At 34.4% G+C, this 24,239-nt stretch overlaps 1 protein-coding gene across 3 annotated transcripts in view; it reads left to right on the forward strand.

Moving 5' to 3' along the window:
- YTHDF3 (YTH N6-methyladenosine RNA binding protein F3) overlaps positions 1-24,173 on the forward strand; it is a 36,143-nt gene extending 11,970 nt beyond the window's left edge. For 2 of the 3 annotated variants that reach the window (XM_016198888.2, XM_087825407.1), the window contains 2 exons: positions 3,881-5,479; positions 21,077-24,173. In XM_016198888.2, the coding sequence (XP_016054374.1) occupies positions 3,881-5,479; positions 21,077-21,100 (1,623 nt within the window). In that variant the 3' untranslated portion in view covers positions 21,101-24,173. Of the gene's footprint in view, positions 1-3,880; positions 5,480-5,687; positions 5,760-21,076 lie in introns of those variants that run through there. The other variant, XM_087825408.1, reaches the window with a different exon arrangement.
- Positions 24,174-24,239: the final 66 nt, after the last annotated feature.

Below are 24,239 nucleotides of genomic sequence, written 5' to 3' on the forward strand. Positions count from 1 at the left end.
GGGTGGCCTGCAGGAGGCAGCTGATTGATGTTTCTCTCTCAAATCTGTTTCTCTCCCCCTCTTCTCCTTTCCTCTCTCTCTAAAATCAGTAACATTTTTTTAAAAAGAATATTGTAAAATTTCACTCTTGCTGACTACTTTCCGAAATATAAACAAACTATTTTAAAGCTATTATTTTACATAAACTGAAATTGATTATGGCTCATTATAACCAGGTTTTAAGTAAAAGGTGAAAGTAGGTTTTGAGCTATTTTTCATCAGGAAGTGGACATTTTTTCTCCACTACCAAGGTGCATTCCCCTAATTGACATTCCACTTAGCTAGCAGTTAGAAATTGATTTTAAATTTAGCAAAACATTTAAAAATATTTCCAGTTATTATCAAAGCTCCTACTAATTAAAAATGTGTTGGCTATATCTTTTTTTTTAAACTTTAAAGAGTTTTCTACAACTTTGCTTTTACTAGAATCCAAACCAAAGCCTGGCCTTTTGAAAGGAGGTTGCTTAAGTTATTTTCACAGAGCTAGGAAAAACATCTCATTCAGCTAAAACTACTGAGAGAATTGGGAAATAAATGGTTAGCATTTGTTTGATAAACTGGAGAAGAGGCCATTTATCCAATATCCTCAACAACTAGGTGATAGTAAAAGCACTGTGCATGGCTCTGTTTTCATACAAGGACAATGGCACATCTCTGCTTATTAGCCTGAGCTGTTTGTTTGATAGGCAGATATGACTAATGGAGCACATTTTAAAATAATTTAAACTTATTATTTTGACAAAATCAGTAATTTAGGGAGAAGTAGTAAAAGTCATGATTTTAAAAAATAATTGAAAAGATAGTTAATCAAAGCCTTCACACCCAGTCGCGTTTGGGCCTATTCCAGTCCCAGAAGTGACAGAACTGGCAAAAATTTGTTCCACATTAATTTAATAGTAGAGGTTGGGAACTTTTTTTTTTTTTCAGGAATCTGTACAGATTACAGAATCAGTTAAAAGAAAGTTGACAAACTCTGGTCCGGGGGCCAAATTCAGTCCATGCCATTTTCTTTGAGAAAACCCTTGAGTTAGCAGCCTTTTAAAAAAGGTTGTTTTTTAAAAAGATGAATAATGTGGTAGCAGCCAGAAACTATTAGGTTTGCAAAGCTTAAAATATGTGTGTGTTGTTTTGTTGACTGACTCCTGAATTGCACTATTGGTATAGATAAATTAGGAACTTGATGTGTAACTGTTGTGCATAATTCAGCATTTGTGAGAGTGAAATAAGAATATTCAAAATAAGTTATGAGCATAATTTTGCAAACTTTATTATGAAAAATGAACTTAAAGCCCTGGCCCGTGTGGGTCAGTGGTTAGAGCGTCGGCCTGTGCACTGAATGTTTGCAGGTTCGAGTCCTGGTCAAGGGCACGTCCCTGGGTTGCGGGTTCCCTCTAGGCCCCAGGGGCACCAGTGGGAGGCAGCCAGTCGATGTTTCTCTCTCACATTGATGTCCATTCCGTCCTGTCCCGCCCCCCCCCCCCCCCCCCCCCCCGTTTTCTCTCTGAAAAGCAATGGAAAAAAATACCCTCATGTGAGGATTTAAAAAAAGGTGAACTTAAAAACTTTCTACCTGGTCTGCTTTTCCACTCCCACATCCAGATAAGGACTTACTGAGTCTAGGTTTCAGTGCCAACATTCTAAATTAAAACTTTGAACTTGATTACCTCCATATTTAGCCCAGCTCTCCTACTCTTCCCTCCTGGGGAATTTATTCACTTCCCTGTGTTATGTGTCTTTAGCTGTAGGATTTTTTACAATGAGTATCTTATAACGATTTTTCACAGTATAGGCATTTAATAAGTTAATAATAGATACTTTAATGATAGATACTTTAGTAACTTTAAACTTAAAGATAATTTTTAAAAATTCTCTATTATATATGTTTACTTGTACTGGCTGCACATCTGTTCATTTTTATTAAGCTTTTTAGAGTTTTGTATCACAGTGACTTCTTTGTCAGTATGAAACATCATGAGTACTTTTCTTTTTAGCAAATATTTAGTGATTGGTTATACTGTGTGTGTGTGTATTCATGGCTAGTATAAAGTTTACTTATTAATTGCAATAATTTTTTCATTGAAAACTATTATTGGTGATTTTGAACTTCCCTCAAGAAGCTCTTCTTTTTGTCTTTAAATATAACAGTATTTTCACTGTTGGTCTGTGTAATGATGGCACCACCATGGTGGTTCCAAAGATGGTCTTCATTTCCTTTATACTAATATTGTGAACATCGTTGGGATATATTTTCAAATACAATTAATAATTGTTCAGTATAGTTAAAGGATATAGTCAATTAACTTAGTAAATAGTGTAAGACATGTATTTCCAGTTTTGAATACAGTAAAATGTACTTCATATTAAGTATATAAAGTCATTTTTTTTCTTTAAATAGTACAAATTGAGAGTAGTTGTTTTTTTTTTAAATCCAAGCTTTACTGGGAATACTCAGTAGAACTGTGTCATAATTATTTATTTAAATACAACCTGTATTTGAAACTAAATAGTAACAATAAAGCATCTTAGTTTTTAATGATTCGGCCTTTAAAATAATTTAAAATGAATTCCAGGTAGTATGACTGTGGTGTTTGTCACATATTTATGTTGATGGACTTCCTGAGTGGGAAAGCAGTGTTTTAGAACAGTCCCAAGAGAGTAATGGCCCAAAAAAACCCAAAAAAACAAAAAAGGTTGCTTACTTTACTCTGAGGGATTTAGAATATCTATAGAAATTAAGTGAATAATCAGCCTTTGAGATTTGACCCTTGCAAAGGGAATACTAGTTGTCCTGACTGGATATTAGCTTAATTTTTCACCTTGCTTATTAATTCTACAAATTTTAAAGCTCTGTTTGAGGCTTTAAAAATCACACCTACATCAAAGAGTGAAAATCTATTATCAGACCTGTTTTTGTCATAAGAAACACATTTTTAAAAGAAATCCTTAAAATTTTTTATTTTTTACATTGTGAAGTAACAAATTTGAGTTTTTAAAAATGGAATTTGGTGCCTTGGTTTTTTGCAAATCACTAAATGAATGGTTAGTTAATATTCAAAATAAAAGTTGATATAATTGCAGTAATTCTGGGGGGAAAATTACAGGAACTCAATTTCTAAATGAAAATTCTGTTCAGGAAGGTGATGTTTATTGTGTAAATTTTGGAAAATCTAGTTCAAAGAAAAGAGGCACCTGTTATCCCACCATTAAGAAACCATAAGAAGCATTTGGTTTTGTTTCTTTTTCAAAATGAACGAGGCAAAACAAAAACAGATTTGGATCATGCTGTAGGTATAATCTTGAATGTTTGCTTCTCAGAGTGTATTTCTCTATTTCCTTAATAAAAGTATAAAATTTAACTGCTGAACTGAGATTCTGTAATACAGATACACTATAATTTAATTTCTCTATTATTGGTATAGTTTCCGGGTTTGTTTAATTCTTGCTTATACATGTTTGGATACATCAGTTGCTTAAAATAAAGCTGGCTATAAGTGATCAATTTGTGTTGGCAAAATTTATAAATCTACTTTTTGTAGAAAGTACAGTATTTTTAAGTTGTGGTAGAGGACCAGGCTCTTTAAACAAAAATAATCATCTCACCCCAGCCACCCCCTAGCCCTGAAACAGAAACCCTACAGTTTTAAAAACAATATTTTAAAGTAAAAATAATCAGCAAATTGTTCTGTTGATAAAATTGAGTTTGAAATTTTAATTTTGCTTATCTGGAACTGGTGGATTTGTTTTTCATTTACCTAAATCTATTTGATTTTAATCTTTCAGATTTTTACCCCCTACCCTTCAGAGGACATTTCCCTCTTGATTATGATCTTTTGTTTTCCAGAGTAACAGCTATCCACCAATGTCAGATCCATACATGCCTAGTTACTATGCTCCATCCATTGGATTTCCATATTCTCTTGGGGAAGCAGCATGGTCCACGGCTGGAGACCAACCTATGCCATATCTGACAACCTATGGACAAATGAGTAATGGAGAACATCATTATATACCAGATGGTGTGTTTAGTCAACCTGGGGCATTAGGAAATACCCCTCCATTTCTTGGTCAGCATGGATTTAACTTTTTTCCTGGTAATGCTGATTTCTCTACATGGGGGACAAGTGGATCTCAGGGACAATCAACGCAAAGTTCTGCTTATAGTAGCAGTTATGGCTATCCACCTAGTTCTCTTGGGAGAGCTATTACTGATGGACAGGCTGGATTTGGCAATGATACTTTGAGTAAGGTGCCCGGCATTAGCAGTATTGAGCAAGGTATGACTGGACTGAAAATTGGTGGTGACCTGACAGCTGCAGTGACAAAAACTGTAGGTACAGCCTTGAGCAGCAGTGGTATGACTAGCATTGCAACCAATAGTGTGCCCCCAGTTAGCAGTGCAGCACCCAAACCAACCTCCTGGGCCGCCATTGCCAGAAAGCCTGCTAAACCTCAACCGAAACTTAAACCCAAGGGCAATGTAGGAATTGGGGGTTCTGCTGTGCCACCACCTCCTATAAAACACAACATGAATATTGGAACTTGGGATGAAAAGGGGTCTGTGGTAAAGGCTCCACCAACCCAACCAGTTCTGCCTCCTCAAACTATAATCCAGCAGCCTCAGCCATTAATTCAACCACCACCATTGGTGCAAAGCCAACTGCCTCAACAGCAGCCTCAGCCACCACAACCACAGCAGCAACAAGGACCTCAGCCACAGGCCCAGCCTCACCAAGTGCAGCCCCAACAGCAACAGCTGCAGAACCGTTGGGTAGCTCCCCGGAATAGGGGAGGTGGCTTCAACCAGAACAATGGAGCGGGCAGTGAAAACTTTGGTTTAGGTGTTGTTCCTGTCAGTGCTTCACCTTCTAGTGTAGAAGTGCATCCAGTGCTGGAAAAACTAAAGGCCATAAACAACTATAATCCCAAAGACTTTGACTGGAACCTGAAGAATGGACGTGTGTTTATAATTAAAAGCTATTCTGAGGATGACATTCACCGTTCCATTAAGTACTCTATTTGGTGTAGTACTGAGCATGGTAATAAGCGTTTGGATGCAGCTTACCGTTCCCTGAATGGGAAAGGCCCACTCTATCTACTCTTCAGTGTGAATGGCAGTGGACATTTTTGTGGAGTGGCTGAAATGAAGTCTGTTGTGGACTATAATGCATATGCTGGTGTCTGGTCTCAGGATAAGTGGAAGGGCAAATTTGAAGTTAAATGGATCTTTGTCAAAGATGTTCCCAATAACCAATTACGGCATATTCGCTTAGAAAATAATGACAACAAACCAGTTACCAATTCAAGGGACACTCAAGAGGTACCCCTAGAAAAAGCTAAGCAAGTGCTTAAAATAATTGCTACTTTCAAGCATACCACCTCAATCTTTGATGACTTTGCACATTATGAAAAGCGTCAAGAAGAGGAGGAAGCCATGCGTAGGGTAAGAGTACAGTAATTTTTGTGTGTAGGGTCTTTCTGTTGGGGTGTTGTGCATGGATGGGTATTCTTTAATGCCTTTTAATATTACATTCTGTGTTTAAGAACTTTATTCTGAAGGAAACCAACCACTTAGTTTAAGAAACAGCTTTACAAACATCCTTGAAGGCCTCTGATGCCACATTTGAAACATTTCCTCTTTCCTTCCTGAGAGTGGTAACCCTTACTCTGAATTTGCTTCCTGCCTGTTCTTCATACTCCTCAAGTGATAAAGATTGAGTCATGTTCATCAAAGCTCAGTGAATTCTGCATTTATAATTAAGCAGGCTTAAAAACTGGCAAGGGACTCTAATCCCTAATGTTAATTTTATGGGGAAATGTGTCCAGAGTTTGAAGCAAACAACTTTTAAAGAAGTGTTTGAATATTATTTATTTTGTATGTATGAGAAAGAAAATATTTTTCCCTAAAACTCCTGAAGCTTAATAATGCATTTAGAGCACTTGTACCAAAAAAAGTAAGAATTTGGCTTTAGGAAGGCAGCTAAGAGTTGGGAAGACATAGCTATAGATACAGACTGTAGAATTTGGTTTCTTCAGTTATTTATTTCTGTGAGACTAACGGAGATCTCACTGTTCCTGCTTGCATCATATTAGCCAGATTTGATCATAGGGCACATAGCAAGGCAGGCTAGGGAATGTTTTTTTCTTTCAGACTACAAAAGGAAATTGATGTGGGTGAGCATGCTATTTTTAGGAGAAAAAGAATGGATAGAGTAGGCAACTAGCAGATTTTTTCATAGACGGTACCTTTAAAGTTATATTCGAATGAATCGGTTAAAGTTAGAAGCTTCTTCAGTAAATTATAGTGGTTGCTATGGAAAGCTTGTACGTAGAAATTAATATAAAACAGGAACTAAAGTTAATTCCTATCTGTGTGAGAACATAAGTATCTTGTGGCTTGATATTTGCAGAAGAGGAAACTATTTCAATTAATTTCTTACTGATGAATAATGTTGAAATAATGATCCTAGAGCAGTAGTTACCATATTTTAGGGCACATAAATATCAATCAGGGTGCTTCTTGAAAATGCAGATTCTTGAGACCACCCCAGGACAATCTGATATATTTGATAAGGGACCTGGGTAGAGTACATTTTTAATAAGCACCTCGGTGATTTTGCTGCTCGTGATTCTTGAACTGGATTGTTAGAAACTTTGCTTCGGAATAGTACAAATGACTAAGGCCCTGCTCAACCTTTTGTAACTGCCCTTACAAATAGTGGGTCAGGAGAAATGATTCGGGTATGAAATGGAGGTGAAGATTTTGTTTTAGGATGTGCTGATTTTATTTAAGATGTCTGAGCACTGTAGACAGTGAAATCTCTTTGATTAGACAGATGTGGGAGTCAGAGATTGGGACCTTCTTGTTCTTAAACATAATCTGCGGAAGTGGGATGAGGTTCCTGAGGGAGAAGGATGCAGGCAGGGAAGTAGTTACCAGCTTCTCTCGCTGCTAAGGAGAGGCCACGCGTGTCTTCCCGCCTTTCTTTTCTACCCAGTCTGAAAATTTAATACTAGTTTTTTTATTATTATTATAATTGTCTCAGGAATTGTGACCATTACATACTGTTTTGTAATCATACATTCAACAGTGAATTGAACTTTAAAGTTGTCTAACCCACCTTTGACGTATTTGTTTTGAATCTTATTTAACTTACTATTTTTTTTAGAAAACGTAGTTTGGTAATATATTTATTAAGCCTTTCTAAATGCAAAAAATGTCTTAACTTTAGCCATGATATATGAATAACTTTACCTGGATATAGAATTTTTGGGTCACAGTCTTTTCTTTCAGGCTTTGTTTTATAGTTTTCTATTCCTATTACATAGAAATATATTTATAGTTTTACATTATGAAGACATCTGAGGCCAGCCTAAATTTTCTTTCTTTGGAAATAGCTGTTTCTGTCTGTGCACATAAAATATTTTTCTTTATTCTTGCAATATGGACCTGTATATAAAATATACCCAATATGGGTCTCTACTGTAATTTTTCTTAATTCTTTGTCTAAAGGCCAGGCTTTTGTCTTTATTTTTTTTCCTAATAATGTCAAAGTATGTTGAATCTTTGTCCTTCAGTGCCATTGGCTCTTACTGTTGTTATTTTTCTGCCTTTGGAGATTTCTCAGATTTGAATTTCCATTTCACTGCTATGATGTGCTTTGTGTTGGTTTCGTGATCGAGTTCTTCAGTGGCCTGTTTGCTTACATCATCATATCTGGCTCCCGCTCACATCTGTTGATTGGTTTCTTACCTGAATTTCTTGATCCAGAGTTCATTTGAGTTTTTGGGTCACAAAGATGACTGTTCACAGCTTATTTTTGCTTCCTATAATGATCATTTTTAGAAACTTCTTCCATATACTTTTTAACTTGTTTCTTTTATTAAATTTACATACAGTAAAATTGTAAATTCCCTTTTGCTGCTGCTTTGTAGTCAGGCTCTCCCTTACCCCTAATTCACTGATTTGTTCTATCTCTAGAAAGCATTTTCCATAATGTCAGATAAATGAAATTACAGTGTGTAATCTTTTAAGACTGGCTTCTTTCACTCAGCATGATATCTTTGCAATTTATTTGTTGTTTTGTGTATCAATTCTTTGTTCCCTTTAATTATTACTAAGTACTGTTTCATTGTATGGATTTACCAGTTTATCCATCTTTTCTTTGAAGGACATCTGGTTGTTTCTAATGGTTTGAAGAATGTAAATAAAGCTTCTATAAATATTTGTATAAAATCCTTTAAAAATTTTTTTTAAATCATACATAAAATTCACTTTTTTGGTGACTACAGTTCTATGAATTTTAACATTTGTGGATTTGTGTAACCACCACAGTCGGGATACAGAATAATTCCATTATCCCTCCAAAACTACCTTGTACTATTCCTTTGTACTTATATTCTTCCCCCAAGTCTAACCTTTGGCAGCCATTATCTGGACTCATTATATTATTGTTAGTTTCCTTTTTTGTGGAAAAATATTTTGACTTCTTTTCCTGTCTTCGTCGAACAAGGAAGAGGATTGGTCAGGCCCAGTATTTGCCCCCAAATAGCGTTTCTTTTGCTGGCGGGGGATGGTGGTGGTGTGCTGGTCTTGTTTCTATGTTTTGCACTTTTATGCTTGGTGTTAGTTACTTATTTTCTTCCCATTGCAAATGTGGAGATGGGAAAGGGATGATGTAAGTTGACTTTACCAGTTAAGTAATTCATCAGCTTGTGAAGAGTAAGAAGGAAGAGCCAGTACATTGGATAAGCTAAAAGGTGAAATTTTTGGCCCGGCCGGGCGTGACTCAGCGGTTGAGCGTCGACCTAGGATCCCGGTGATCGGGGTTCGGTTCCCGGTCAGGGCACATGCCCAGGTTGCAGGCTGCAGCCTATCAATGACTCTCTCATCGTTGATGTTTCTCTCTCTCTCTCTCCCTCTCCTTTCCTCTCTCTGAAATCAATAAAGATATATTAAAAAAAAAAAAGACATGAAGAAATAACTTTAAATAAATAAACAAAAACAAACAAACAAATAAATATAAAAGGTGAAATTTTTGAAACCACCATGCCAGGAAAGTTTTTCCCGCATATTAACTGTTTAACACTTGGGGTATCTTGTATCCTTGCCCAGTTTTCTTCCTGGTGCTATATTACCTCTTGCCCAGGCAGAATTTGTAGATTTGTATTTGCAGATTTTCTCTTAGATGTACTTGTTCTTGCACTTTGGGTCTCCAGCAAAACTGCTTTCAAAATACTTTTGACATCCCGGTGATGAAGGAAGGATGTGTATTCTAGGTCCTCCTTTGCTCTATCCAAAAGGACAAATTAGTGGTGTTTCAGTAGAATTCTCTTTACTTGTTATGCTTTTTAAACTTTTAAATAAAAGGAGTTGCAAGTCATTATTTAGACTTCTCTTAATATGACCCTGATAGGTGAAGATTACATTTTCCCAGTTGTGTTTCCTTCAGAACTTGGGTAAAGAAGGGTTTCTTAAACAAGACACAAAACAGCACTAATTATAAAAAATTGAGAAAATTTGACTTTATTAAAAATCTCTTCATCAAAAGATGCTTTAAAGAAAGTAAAAAGACATATTAGGAGCTGGGAGAAATTTGAACATAACTGACCAAAGATTAGTATCAAGAAGGAATTCTGGCCCAGTCGGGCGTGGCTCAGCAGTTGAGCATCACCTCAGATCCAGGAGATCCCAGTTTGATTCCCTTGGTTCAATTCCCAGTAAGGGCATATGCCTGGATTACAGGCTCGATCCCCAGTCTGGGGGCATGCAGGAGGCGGCCGGTCAGTGACGACTCTCATCATTGATGTTTCTGTCTCTCTCCTCCCTTCTTCTCTCTGAAATCAATAGAGATATATTTAAAAAAATAAAGAACTCCGCCCTCTCTAAAAATCAATGGAAAAATATCCTCGGGTAAGGATTTTAAAAAAGATTAAAGACTTTACTCCTATGAGTCAATTTAAGAAAAATAATCCAGTAGAAAAGTGGACAAAAGATACATGGATAGTCATTTCATGAGAGGAAACAAAAATCGCTAATTATATAAGAAGATATTACATCTTAATAATTAGGAAAATGCAGATCAAGACTATGAGAAAGTATTTTATATTCATTTATATGGCAAAATTAAGAAATTTGTATTAAGCATTAGAAGACTGCAGATCAGCAAAATCCCTTATAAAATTGAAGATGGGAACCTTAAATTGATAAAGCTATGTGGGGATACAGTTCTGCATTGTCTTACAAAGCTGTGAACATTTCATATATCTTATAGTTCAGTTTTCCTTCAGGATAGATAACTAAGAGAAACTTCTCACTTCAGAAGACATACAAGAATGTTCTCAGGAGAATGCCATAATAGTAAAAAAAACCAAAAAACAACAAAAAACAAGGAACAACCCAAATGTCCATCAGCAGGAATATGGCCAAAACACATTGGTGCTGTAATAATGTGGTGGAATGATTGAACTACAGCTACGTGCAGCAATATGAGTGAATCGCTTTTTCTTCATCTTTTTATTTGGAAATAATTTGTAATTTATTTGGAAATATAAGAATAGTACGTAGAACACTCCTATACCTTTTATCGAGATTGACCTGCTAACATTCTTTCCTGTTTGCTTTATGCTTTTTCTTTTTCTTTTTTTAACAATTGGAGAGTATGTTACATACATAATGGCTCTTTACCCCCCAAAAGTATAGTGTATTATTCCTAAGAATAAGGATGTTCTCTTATGTAACTGCAGTATTCTCAGTTGATCCACAGTGTCCTTTAAGCCTTTTTCTTTCTTTTTTATTGTAAGATCCAGCCTAAGATCAGGTAAAGGCTCTGGAATAACCAAAACAATTTTGAATAATTATATTGAATTATATTGAACAATTTTAGAAGTCTTATGTTGATCTGACTTCAAATCTTTGCCTTCCCCAAATTCTTGGAGATTTTATCCTTTGTTTTTTCATAGAAGTTTTGTGCTTTAAAATTTTACATTTAGGCCTGTAGTTACTGTAGCTTTCTCACATTTCCCTTCTTACTCTGTTCATGTCTTTAAATTCTTGAGTCTACTTGTGATAGACAAGGACTTTAAAAAGCTAATTCTGTCTTTTCATTGCTGGGTCTTTTTTATTGGCTATTTTTTTTTTTTTTAATTCTCATTGTTTCGGCAATGGAGGAATTCCCCAGTTTGCTTTGCCAGGAAAGCACCCTATGGAGAAGCCAACCAGACATATCCTGTCTTGTTATATAAAACTTACAAAGTCAGGCTCTCAATTTTAGAATGAGGGGTATTAGTGAAACTTAAAACAGTAGGAGAAATCCATACCAGTTATTGTAGTATTTGTATAGTTCTTCATTCTTAGATTTGAACACAGAATTTTGATGTGTTTAATAAACGAAGATGTCAAGTTTTGAAAGACCAACCAAGACAAACCCATAAAAAGAAATTTAACTCAGGGAGCAAATGGTAATTTAAAATATAAAACAAAATTTGATTTGTTGTAGGGAGGATTCATATATAAAAAGGAAAGAAAGTCAGAAAATATTGGAAATGAGAAATTTGATTCTCAAAATAAAAAAGCAGTGAGCTAGCAGATTAATAAAATGTTTTACATCCAGTTAATGATCTGGAATTTTGAATCAAAGAAATTTCCAAATCTGGAGTGATAGAGATGAAAAATAAAAAGTGTGAAAGATGTGCAAAGAGAGGAGGTTCACGATCTTTCTAAATGAGTGTTTAAAAGAGTGGGAAGAATGATTAAAGAAAAATTTCCATAACATGTTTTCTAAAGGATGGGCTCACTGAGTGACCAATAGGATTATTTAAAATTTAAACGAAAAGAAAAAAGACAAGATAAAGATATTATAAAAGCTTTCCAAGCAAAAACAAATTACCTACTAAGAAAGGAAAATCAGATTATCATGGGAATTCTTATCTATAGCTCTGGATACTCACATGTAAGATATACTTGGGAGCGAAGAGGAATGGGTTATATTATGTTTTTAAAAATGAGTATTGAATTTTGTCAGTGAGAGGGGAGTACAAAATAAAGATTCCTGGTGTATAAGAGCTTAGCCAAATGCCCTTCATGAAGACCTATTTCAGCAGAGTGAGAAAGGAATTCAAGAAAGCTGGTTATATTAGACCAATCTCAACAGTGACTCTATGCATTTTGAATCAGACTGTTCTTCTTTGTATATAACTTGTATCAGGACTATAAGCATCTCTCCACTTTCTGTTAAATGGCACTATGGTCATTGAAGCCTGACAAATGAAATGAGCCCTCGCTTAGGAACCACTGACCTTGGAGATGAATGTGAAGGAAGCTAAAAAAAAGTTCTAGCTAATGTTTCTTCTCATTGGACCATAAGCTAGCTTCATGAGAGCAGAATTTGCTTTGTTCTCTGCTGGAGCCCTAGCACCTAATGCTTGACACATAGTAGTAGTTTAATAAACGTTTGTTAAATGAGTAAATGCTTTGAAAAAAAATTTATTTTTTCCAGTTTGAATGTTCGAACTTCTTTATTGGTTTAATTACTGTACTTCTTTATTTAGGAACTAAGTACTTGATCATTCAAGTTATATAATGCTGCCGATTGGTTTTTCCATTTGTAGAAATGGACAATAGTATGTAAAAGATTTAATTACAGGCAGACAGAAGGCTAGGAGATGGAGCAGGAAGAAACGGCTTGAGGAAGGATAAAGTCAGTGTACTAACTTTCTCATCTTTTTGAAGGTGACAGGTAATTGTTCATAGAGATGATATCTCAAGCAGTTGTACCTTAAGCATGTTATTTAAAGATATAAGAACAGTCATTAGAACTAAAAATAGTGTGACTTTTAATGTAGAGGGGAAGAGAAGGAGAATATAATATATTCAACTATGATAAATTACCATATACAGTGGGAATTGATAGTGTCCGAATTGCTAAATTGAGAAATTTATGTATTAGTATGCTAGAGTTAATGGCAGCCCATCAGAGGAACTTAAAATAGAAAGGGCTAGAGGAAGCTGGGGGGGCTTTGCTTTTTACTTCAACTTCTAATGATAAAGCTGGTTTAATTGGAAAATAGAAGAAGGAAAAACAAAGAACTGATAGTGTCCTGGGTATGTTTGTCCAGTGTAAATTCAAATAATCTACATAGCATTAGAGCCTACTTTTCACTAATCCTTTTATTGAAATTTTACTTTTTGTTGTACTGAATGTAAGTCATTTAGATCCTACTGTGTTCTTTGGTTTTCATGAATCCTTATTAATCAGAAAACAAAATCTGAAGTGAGGTTTTTCCACTCGCTCTCATAATTCCATATAGGAATAATTAGAGTTTTTAATTGCCTGTAAATTTGAGGTGAGATGATGTTAGGTCTTTCTCAGAGTAACCAAGTTTGTGTTCAATCACAAGAACTTAATTCAGTAATTACACCTGTGACAACATTAAGCATTTTTCTGACAGTTCTATATGTGTAGTTGCTCCTTGACTTAGAATAAGGTTTTTCATCCCAGTAAACCTAAGTCAGAAAAGCCATAAGTTGCAAATGCATTTAATACACTTAACCTACTGAACATCATAGCTTAGTCTAGCCTACCTTAAACGTGCCCAGAACACTTAACATTAGCCTAGGGTTCAGCAAAATTATCTTACACAAAGCCTAATAATAAATATTATTTAGTGTAATTTAGTATGCATAGTGCTCTTGCACCATTGTAAAGTCAAAAATTGTAATTCAAACCACTGGTTTCTTACTTGTATTAATCATCAGGCCAGCTTTCATTCCCTCCTGATGGTCACTATTGTGGTGACGTATGCCTTAGCCTAATTCCTCGATATTTCCCGTCAACCCAATTCATATCATTGTTCATGGAGTAGCATTGGCAGCTGCAATGTTTTATTTCTGATACTGTCAGGAGGAGGCAGGGGGAGGGCTTGTGGAACTATGTTTATAGTGTCTACAGTAGTGTATAGTAATGTCCTAGGCCTTCACATTCACTCACCACTCCCAGAGCAAGTTCCAGTCCTGCAAGCTCCATTCATAGTAAGTGGCCTATACAGGTGCACCATTTTTTATCTTTTATACCATACATTTACCTTACCTTTTCTGTGTTTAAGTACACAAATACCATTGTGTAGTAATTGCATGCAGCATTCAGTACAATAACATGCTGGACAGGTTTGTAGCCTAGGAACAGGAGGCTACACCACATAGCCTAGGTGTGTAGTAGGCTATACCATCTAGGTTTATATAAATGTACTCAAAATGATGAACTCCTATGTCGACACATTTCTCAGAAAACATCCCCATCATTAAGTGATGCGTAATTATATTTTACACTCTAATTTCTGAGTGAAACTGACTTTACTGTCTCTTGGCAGAAAACTTGAAAGGTGTGTTAACGCTAGTATTTTACACATTTGACAGTGTTGGTGAGTGCTCTCTTTTGTATATAAAATAACAGGGAATGCAAAAGGATTATCGGACACATAATAAAAGAACTAGGATATAAGAGGTTATATAAAAGGCAGTTTCACTTGTTAACAACAGTCTGGAATGTAATCATTTTATCATGTTCATTTTACTGTAAAGAGTCAAAGTCTGACTTTAAAATAGAATTGCATATGGATTCCTTTCTTTTGGCTCTAAGCGCCTCTGTTACCATGTCCCAGTTTAATATATCGCCATATATTCAGGTCATATTATGACCAGTTAATTGAGGGAACAGTTAAAAATACAACTATATATTGTTTTTTTAACTGTTCCCTTATTCATTAAACAGGTAAATAAATATGAAAGGTTACCAGTAAGCCACTAGATATATAGTGCACATACACACCGTCTTTTTTTTTAAACTCCGTCTGCTTGGAGAGAAACATAATTTCTCTCAGTTTTGTAGTTTTCAGTGCTGAATTTATTGCTAAGTATTTTATGGTTTTACTGTATACTGTGACTTGGCTCAATTCATTTATTAGTTCTAATAGTCCTAATAGAACCTCCTTAGGATTTTCTGCCTAACAATCACGTCATCTGCAAATAGAGACCATTTTATTTCTTTTTGATCTTTGTGCTTTTACCATTTGAACTTTGCCCAACTCTCCCATTTTTGTAGTATACTTTGAGGATATTTGATCTTTGGTTGATGCTATATATTATTAGGCTGAATCTATTTTTTCAAACCTGAAATACTACTTTATTTTATAAATGCACAGTTGGGCACTAGAATCTTTTAAAAACAGTTCTTTATTATAGTGTGCTCTTGATGAAGATCAAGAATGTCACAGTCTCATTTAAATGGAAGCATAAGTTTAAAGTTTGAAGAGTTGACTTCTAGAAACAGAGCCCCCAAAGCATAATCATCCTTTTCCCTTGTTGATTTTTTGGTTTGAATTTTACATTGCAGAATTGATTTGTTTTCTTTACATTTTTTGTCTTTTGCTTTCTTAATGCTAAAGGATTTGTCATGTTGTTGGGACAGTGCATGTCACGTTGAACTAAGTATTATAACACTTTAATGGCTCTGGACAAATGTACAGGTTTTTGAACAGCTGGGGGTTTTTCCATCTGCTACTGCCTTTGTTCTGCTCTGTAGCATGAATTTTTCCAGCCCTGTCAGCCAACCTATGCAGATTTCATTTCTGGTGAGCCGAACTTTGTGATTTCTTGAAACATACACACCTTTTTCTTTTAAACTTTAATATAAGTGTGATACTTCATTGGTTTTAACTTGGGCAGAATTTAACACTTTTATTATGAACAATAAAAAGAGAAGCAGGGCAGCCATTAAAATAACAATACCCTATAGAACATACATGTATTTCATATTCTGCAGCAATATGATAATTTGGGAGTTGTATTTTTCTAACTTTTTATTATGATTTTTAAAAACTTTATTAAATTATTTTGTTGCAAAGATAATGTAGTGATTTTCTGTATAGTGTTTTTTTAGTTTTTCCCTAATAACATGTTACATAATCATAATACATTTATCCAAACTTAGAAATTAACATTGGTACAATAATGTTAAACTACAGATTTAATTTTTTTTATTTTTTAATTACAGTTGACATACAATAATGTATTAGTTTTTAATGTATGTTATAGTGATTAGACATTTATATAACTTCAAAAGTTATGTAAATGTTCAAGATTTGGACCAGGAGCTTTGCATTTAGTTCTCCTGTCTCCTTAGTCTCCATGCTGTGACAGTTTCTCTTATCTTTCCTTGTTAGGCTGAGGTTATGGGATTTTGGGAAGAATACCACAGAAGTTGTGTATTCTTATCTGATGATATTTAACTTATGCTGGTGATAGTAACTTTGAATACTTGGTCCAGGTTGTGTCTGCTAGGATTCTCCCAAGTAAATGGCTTTTTCCCCCCCCTTTGCATACTTTGTTCTTTGAAGCAAGTCAGTATGCCCGCCACATTCTAGAGGAAAATTAAGCTCCACCTCATGCAGGGAAGAGTATCAAAGGATTTCTAAAAAATTTTTTGTTTTTATTTAGCTCTCCCATTTGTTCTTTTTTCTACTTCTAGAATATTCATTTTGTCTTGGATCTAGTCTTCAGTTCTCTTATTTTTTGTGATTTCCATCTTTTTTTCCTGCTCTGTAATCTGAAGTAATTTGTGCACGTAACATTCTACTTCCCAAATGAGACAGTGACCTTTTCCCCATTTAATTCATCTACTGAAATTTTTAATTTGAAAATCAAATTTCTAAGCCAGGGTCTTAGTTTTTATAGCACTTGGATCTCAAGTGCCTACTTGCCTGCTTTTTCTGTGTTTCCCGTGTTTCGTGTCGTGTGGTTCTCCCCTCTCCCCCCTGGTATTCACTGCCTCCTTCAGCAGTTCTATTTTATTGTACTTGTGTTCTGAGTGCTTATTCTCATTTTCTTTCTGGGTGGTTTGGCTTGTTATAAACACAGTTACTTTTTCCCTGGTGGCTCAATTGTGCTCAGGGCTAATTAATGAAAACTGAAATATTGCTAATGGTGATAAACCTACCACTGATTAAAGGAAATAAGTTACTTACCTGTAATGTTAAGGGCAAGCTGTTAGCTCCTCTGAGAGCACTGAAGAAAATTTTGTTTTCTGGCTTTTCTCCTTTTTGCTCATCTTTTTAATAAGCTCTGTAAAAAAATCTTGGGTTGGCAAGTAAACTGGAATTCACCTCCACGGGCCTATTTCTGGGTCTTAGCCTTCGGGTCATGTGTTGGTCTCAGTGCCTTTGCTCAGCTAGGAGTGGGGAAGAAGCCCTGTGCCAGAGACTCAAAAGCACTCAAATCCCAGTCTGCCTGGTTGAGGCCTAGCTCTGTTATTTTTCAACTTGTCAGTCATTATTAAGAGTAAAAGTTGAGTTCTGTGAATCACTTTAGAATGTTTGTATCCTAAAGAGTTGCACATATTTGAAGTGCCATCTCCTGAACTATCCTAGAGGCGTAGTCCTTCTCCAGGCACACTGGCCCATGGCTCCTTTTGTGTCATTCAGGTTCCCTTTCTCCCTGTGTCACCTCCCAACACACCAGTAGGTATCATTATGAAGTTCACTGTGTAATACGTACCTGTCTTAAAGCAGCGGTATTGATAGACTTCAGGAGGACTTGAATTTTATTGATGGACATTTACCGTACTGAGGACTGTCAAATTTGTATATATATCCTGGACCTTTCCTCTTACCTCCAGACCCATGTGTCCAATTGCCTACTTGATACCTCATCTTTCACTTAGTTGTCTAATAAACATCTTAAATTTAATAGAACTCGTTTCTTTGCCTGCCCCAGACCGTCTCTGTCATATACAGGCACCACTGTTCTTCTAGTTGTTTAGGCCAAGACTACTGGACTCATCCTTGATATTTCTCTTTCTCACCCCATATCTAATCAATCAGTAAGTTTTGTTGGCTCTGCTTTAAAAATGTATCCCAAATCCAAGCACTTTTCACTAACTCTGGATCTTTCACCCTGGTATAAGAGTTATTATTTTGTTAGCCTTCTTACTGGCCTTCCTGCTCCCACCTTTGCTCTTCACTCTGTAATCAGCAGAACAGCCTGAAAGAGCTCCTTGGTGATAAGTGAGACTGGACTGTTAGTTTTCTCATGCTTTTCTTGACAGTGTTAGTATCAAAGTATTGCTAACCTCAAAATACATCAGGAAATAGTCTCTCTTTTTCTGGTTTCTGGAATAGTTGGTGCAAGTTTAGAATTACCAAGTCTGGGATGACAATTAATCAGATGTATCAATAAAACCATATGAGCCTGGCAGCTTTTTTGTTTGGGGTGAATTTTTGATTGTTGATTAAACTTCTTTAGTTATAAGTCTCTTCAGGTTTTCTATTCTTGAGTTTGTTTTGGTAAATTGTATTTTTAAGAAGTCCATTTTGTCTTAAGCTTTTTTTGCATATTGTCATATTGACATTAATAGTATTTTTAATTTTTAGTTGTATCTGTCTTCATTATATTATTAATGCTTAATTTTTTTAAAAAATCATTCTTTCCAGAGGTGTTTTTTCTATTGGGGTTTTCTCCCCCTCACACTAGCTTTAAATTTTAGTTGTGTGGGTCTTTTTTATTTTTGTTTTTGGTTTAGTTTTTTCTGCTGCATTCTTATTTTATTCCTTCTACTTTGGGGGACTTACTGTTATACATTTTCTAACATTGAGTTGGATTATGAGCTTATTACTTTTCAGCTTTTTTTATTTTATTTTTATTCTACATGTGTAGATATTTAAGTGTCTTTGGGGGGTTAGATGTAGCATTTTTTTATTGTACTAATGTAAAAATGTTTCAAATTTCTCTTATGAGATTTTTTTGGGGGACCATTAGGAGTTTGTTTTAGAATTACCAAATGTGGGTAAGGTTTTTTTGGTTGGCAGCATTTGTTTTGCTTCTAAAATTTGTCAGAAAATGCGACTTGCATAAAACTGTCATATTGTTGCTTTTTGTGGTTGTTCAGTGTGTATTCTGTCATTATTTGGCTGTTTTCTGTATTCTGTATATTTAATCTATATTTTTACTAACTTGTCTTTTCTACCAGTTACTAAGAGAAATGTGTTAAATTCTCGTGTTAAAATTAGGAACCTATCAGGTTTTCTTTGTAATACTGACAACTTTTATTCTATGTAAATATTGTTATAGCTTTTAAAAAAATGTTTATTATTCAGTATGTAATGATCATTTTATCTTCAGCAATGGTTTTGTCTTGAAATATATTTGTTTTATAGTAATATAGTGATACCAGTCTTCATTTGGTTTGCTTTTATTACTTTTAAATGTCCTGTGTTCTTATGTTTTAAATTTATTTCTTATAAATCATGTATAACTGGATTTAAATTTTTTTAAATTTGAGCTGTTATTTTGTTTTCATTGATGAATTACATTTTTTGATTGCTTGATATAACTGTATATTTCTGACGTTTTATTTTGTGCTTTCTAATATTCTAGGTCTTTCAAACTCTTCCCCCACTTTTCTCTTACTTGAAATTTTTTTGTATTTTCCTGTTCAATGAGTTAGAAGTTATGTATTACATACATAGATGTCTTATATATTTTATAATCTATATTTCATTGATTCAGTTAGAGTGTGTAGTTGATTATAGTTCAGACGGAAACAGTATCTCTTTTTAAATAACACATGATCCTCATTGGTATAACTGATCTCTCTCTAACACTACTAATACTTAAGTAGTGTGTGTGTTGCTCTGGTTTGGGGGCTCTTCATGGAGTCAAAGAATTTCTCTTGTTTTGATCAATCATTTTACGGGGAAGAATGAGTGGTGTGCTGTTAGGTCTTCTTTCTTCATCTATAATACCATGTTTTATATCTAGCTATTTTAAAGCAGGCTTCATTATTTCTTATACAGATCTGTTTCCTCTTCTGAGAACTAAACTTTATGTTTAGGCTGGATTTTTAAAAACTTTAGGGCCTTTGTAAAGTTAGACTAAGTTTCCTGACACCAAAATTTTTTCTTCTTCTTTTCCTTTCTTTATGTTGTTTGATTTTTGTTTTTGCTTATCCTTTTGAAACGTAATTAGCTAGCTCTGTGTTTTTTGGTTTTGTTTTATTTAATTTCAGAATATCTTGCTGATACTTATGTGTCTATGAAATAATGTTATTTGTAATTATGTAGTAGGACATTTAATTATTAGCTTTCTATCTTAAATACTGTTATTCAAGTTCTAGAGTTATTAAAATAAAGAAAGGAATTTAGTAACAACTTAAGGATCTCTAATTTTCTGATGGTGTCACAGAGGACAGGAAACTAATTTAAACAAACAAAGTATGTTCTTATTTATTATGGAACATGGAAAAAAATGAGAGTACTGAAAACAAAGAGTCTTAAAATGTGTTAAACACGAGTGGTTTTCAGCATGTAGTTCTTGGACCATCAGTATTGGGATCACCTGTGAACTTGTTAGAACTACAAGCTCACAGGTTCAGCTTCTGAGTTTGGGGGTTCCACAAGCCATCCATGTAATTCTAATGCTTGCTGAAGCATGAGAACCCCACTGAGTTACATATTAAAACAAGATGGTACAAACAGACTATGATGCATTCAGTTGAAAGACAGAAATTTTATATGTGGTTAATAAACGTGAAAACATCACTTAGTTTAACTTCAAGGGATTTCTACCCTCTTAGAAGGAATTTATTAACACTGAAAATTTAATAAAACTCTTTTTCATTTCTCCTAACCCTACCTGAGCCAGCAGTTTTGAAATTGGTACAGTCTCCTTTTAGTCTCTCAAAAACTCTTTGAAAGGGCTAGAAAGACATTATTGTAATATCCTCACCTTAACCAAAATGCTGGGGGAAAATAGGGCTGTGAAGAGGGCCTTTATTCTCCTGAGACAAGTGTTTGGAGTTTTTATTTTGAAATGTTTTGTGGTAATCATTCCACTGTGATGTGTATAGGGAATAGTAAATCAATTTTAACTAATTACTTGAATTAGTATTTGGAGAACTTTATATGGAGATGGCTTACATTATATGAGCATATAATTTAAATCTTATATAAATGATGGCATTTTGTTAAATTTTTTGTCTTTTTCTTTCAGGAGAGAAATAGAAACAAACAATAATCATATGAAGATGTCCTCTTAGAATTACAACACTAATGATGTAGACTCTGGAAATGCCTAATAAGTCAAAGACGACGTTATTAAAGCTTTTTTTCTGCTTAAGGTGACATCTTTGAACTCTTAACACAGAATTGACTCTTGTAATGGTTTTCATCAACGCATCTGCCCTTATACTCTCACCAGACACACTTGAGAACTGTAACTTTGTCAAGCACTTTCTGTCCTGAAGCTTTTACCAGTATCTGCTGTCTTTTGTAATTATGCATCCTAGCTAAGGCACAGAAGACTGAATGAATGCAAGGATTCATTAACTCTTTGAATTTGTTAAATACTAACAGTTAACCATTAGAAGTGGTTCAATGATGTAAGAGTCACACTGCTTCAACTTTTCTTTGTTGTAGTTTTTAAATTGTCGATTTTTAGCTATTTGACAGATTAAAAGCAAAATAATCATGCCATATTTAGTCCTGGAGTTCAAGTCTAAATGTTTATGTGAAGAATTATTGTAGTAAACTTTTAATATGGCAAAGCAACCTTAAGCTCTATTTTAGCCAAATGAAACATAATCTGAGATTATATTAGAACATTTCCCTTGTCTTTAAACTGTTTGGTGTAACAGAATATTGATATGCAGCTTGGTGGATTTCACCAGTTAATGCACATTCTTCACCCTCCCTTCCCCCAATAATATGTATACTGAAAAATGTGCATTTGTCTGAGGAATTATTTTGTTTGCTACCACTTAATGAATCTCAAAATTTTGAGTAAATGTACCTCAGTCTAATCAGACTTTTTATGACCTTTATAACTACATTTAAAACCCTTAATTCCTATTTCTGGGTGTTTGCGAGCCTGATTGCTATCATGAAGTAAAAATTTATTACTCTAGGTATTCACTAGCTAAATAAACATAGTTCTTGTTTAGCAAGCATATACTGTTCCTCAACTCTTTTCTCCAGCTTTTGCAGTGTCCTGGCATCCTTAAAATACTTTGAAAATATGGCCTTGATCCATGGATTAAATCAGTATCTAAGTGAATGTGTTGATGTTTTATTGATCAGATCTATATAAATGGGAATACAGCATATATCTGGGTATTCTTATAGTTATCTTTTTAACATCTTATTTTTTTCATTAATTACATATCAACATTAATTTTGTATTTTGAAACCAATTGATTTTGTATAATTAAATGTGTCAAGCATCTGTATTAATTGATCTGATGGCATACGGTTATGAAGATAATGTACTGCCCCTTATATTACTGTTCCAAAAGGAGAAAGCTATGTAGAAAGATGCGAATGGGGGGAAATAGCAATACAGTAGATTGACTACCTTGGTGTTTTGCATTACTCCATTTATGTTTACATCTTGTTTAGAAACCTTGTCATTTACATTTATATATTTGATCACTTCAATTCAAAAATTCAGTGACAGATATTTCTTTGAGGCTCTCATTTATATAATTTTTTTGTACAATGTTTTCTTAAAATGTACAAATGCTGTATTCAAGTGAAATAAAATACAGTATTTGTAGATAATCGTAGCTACTTCACAGGTCTTTGGTAGTCCCAGTGTAGTTATATCAGTGTTTACTGAAGGGAACATTAAAATAGTAATGATATATTATAAAATAAAGACTTTCTTAAAGGAAAGTTGCACCTATTTTACCTTTTTAAGAGTAAGCCATGAAATCTTACCTTGTAACACGTCTCTTAACTATTTATAATGAAAATTGGCATTTGGGTATAGTAACCACAGCAATGTTCTACATCCCTAAGATTATATAGATAGGACTTGTCAAAGATGACTGTTGTCATTCTGGAGGTCCTATTAGAGAAAACTGTAAAGGGGTGACCTCATAGAAAGGATCTGAGTCCTCACTCTGAGGTTCACTTTTTCTTGGTGCTTTATTAGCAACTCTGAATATTTTTATAAAACTAGTTACATTATAAATGGATTGAAACTTGTTTGATTTACACTTGGTTTCTGTGTAAGAAGTGTCACAGAAACACTCAGCAAGCAGGCTGGTTGCAACAGCAGACTCAGAAACGTCAAATGTAATTGAGTAGTCTGTTCATCGTGAGGAGTACATCCCAGTGCCTTTAACCTGGATTTCTAATATTAAGTGAAATGGGTGCAGCATTCCTTTGGAAATAAAAAACTATCTTTTTTCAATCAATAATTTTTTTCATTTACAATTTCTTCAGAGCACCTACTTTCTCTTCCTCCTTGGTCTGTCAGTATATTGCAAAATGTTTTCCCTCTAAATGAAATGATCACAGGTTGTCTCAATAGCACAACTAACTGAATGTTTCTTAACTGTAGTGACCAAAAAGGAGAAAACCTGAGTTCTACAGAAGGAAACATATAATCAACTGTTTGAATAATCACAGATTAAGATGTGATTGGTCCAGTAAATGTTTTGCTTATGTTTTTCCAAAATCTGGTTTGAATGTTTCTTATTAAAGTTATCATGTGGGTATTTTATTTTGAAAAGTATGATAGTTTGTATATTCAACAGTAAGGGGGAAAATGTAACCAAAATTACTATTCTGTCTCTATACTTATTGGTACTTGAAGATTCCTTTCAAACGAAACCCCAGCCTTTTCCTAATTTTAATACTTAATTCCTCATTTTAACTTGTGATCTCTCTAATTCAAAAGCTGTGTTCTTTTTGAATACCATGCATGGAGGTTAAGCTGACATTAAAACAGTTTGCAATAAAAAAAGAATCAGCTTAAGTCATTTAATCATTTCAAGTGCATTCTGCATCCTATAAAAAGTTTGAGAAATTTAAGAGAATTGTGTTTTCATTAAGTTTTGCATATCTTTTGTTATGCCATGTAAATTCCCTTTTTTGTATGATTACAGAAAGGTTATGATAAAATGATTATTAGTTCATTTACATTCACTTGTAGCAATTACATGAGAATTTGAATTTTGTCGTGTTTGGGTTTGTTCATTCCTGTGAATGATGGTACAGTTAGGTGAGATTTTCTGTTATGGTACCCAAACTCACCATCTGGTCCTCTTTAATCTTTGAGGGTTTCAATAAAAATTGTTCACTCATATCTGTGTTCTTTTTATGTTTATAAATATGTACTATCTGCTGGAAAGCAAACTGTGTTGTTGAAG

This window comes from Miniopterus natalensis, chromosome 16, assembly GCF_054644295.1.
Source record: "Miniopterus natalensis isolate mMinNat1 chromosome 16, mMinNat1.hap1, whole genome shotgun sequence".
Classification (NCBI taxonomy): Eukaryota; Metazoa; Chordata; class Mammalia; order Chiroptera; family Miniopteridae; genus Miniopterus; species Miniopterus natalensis.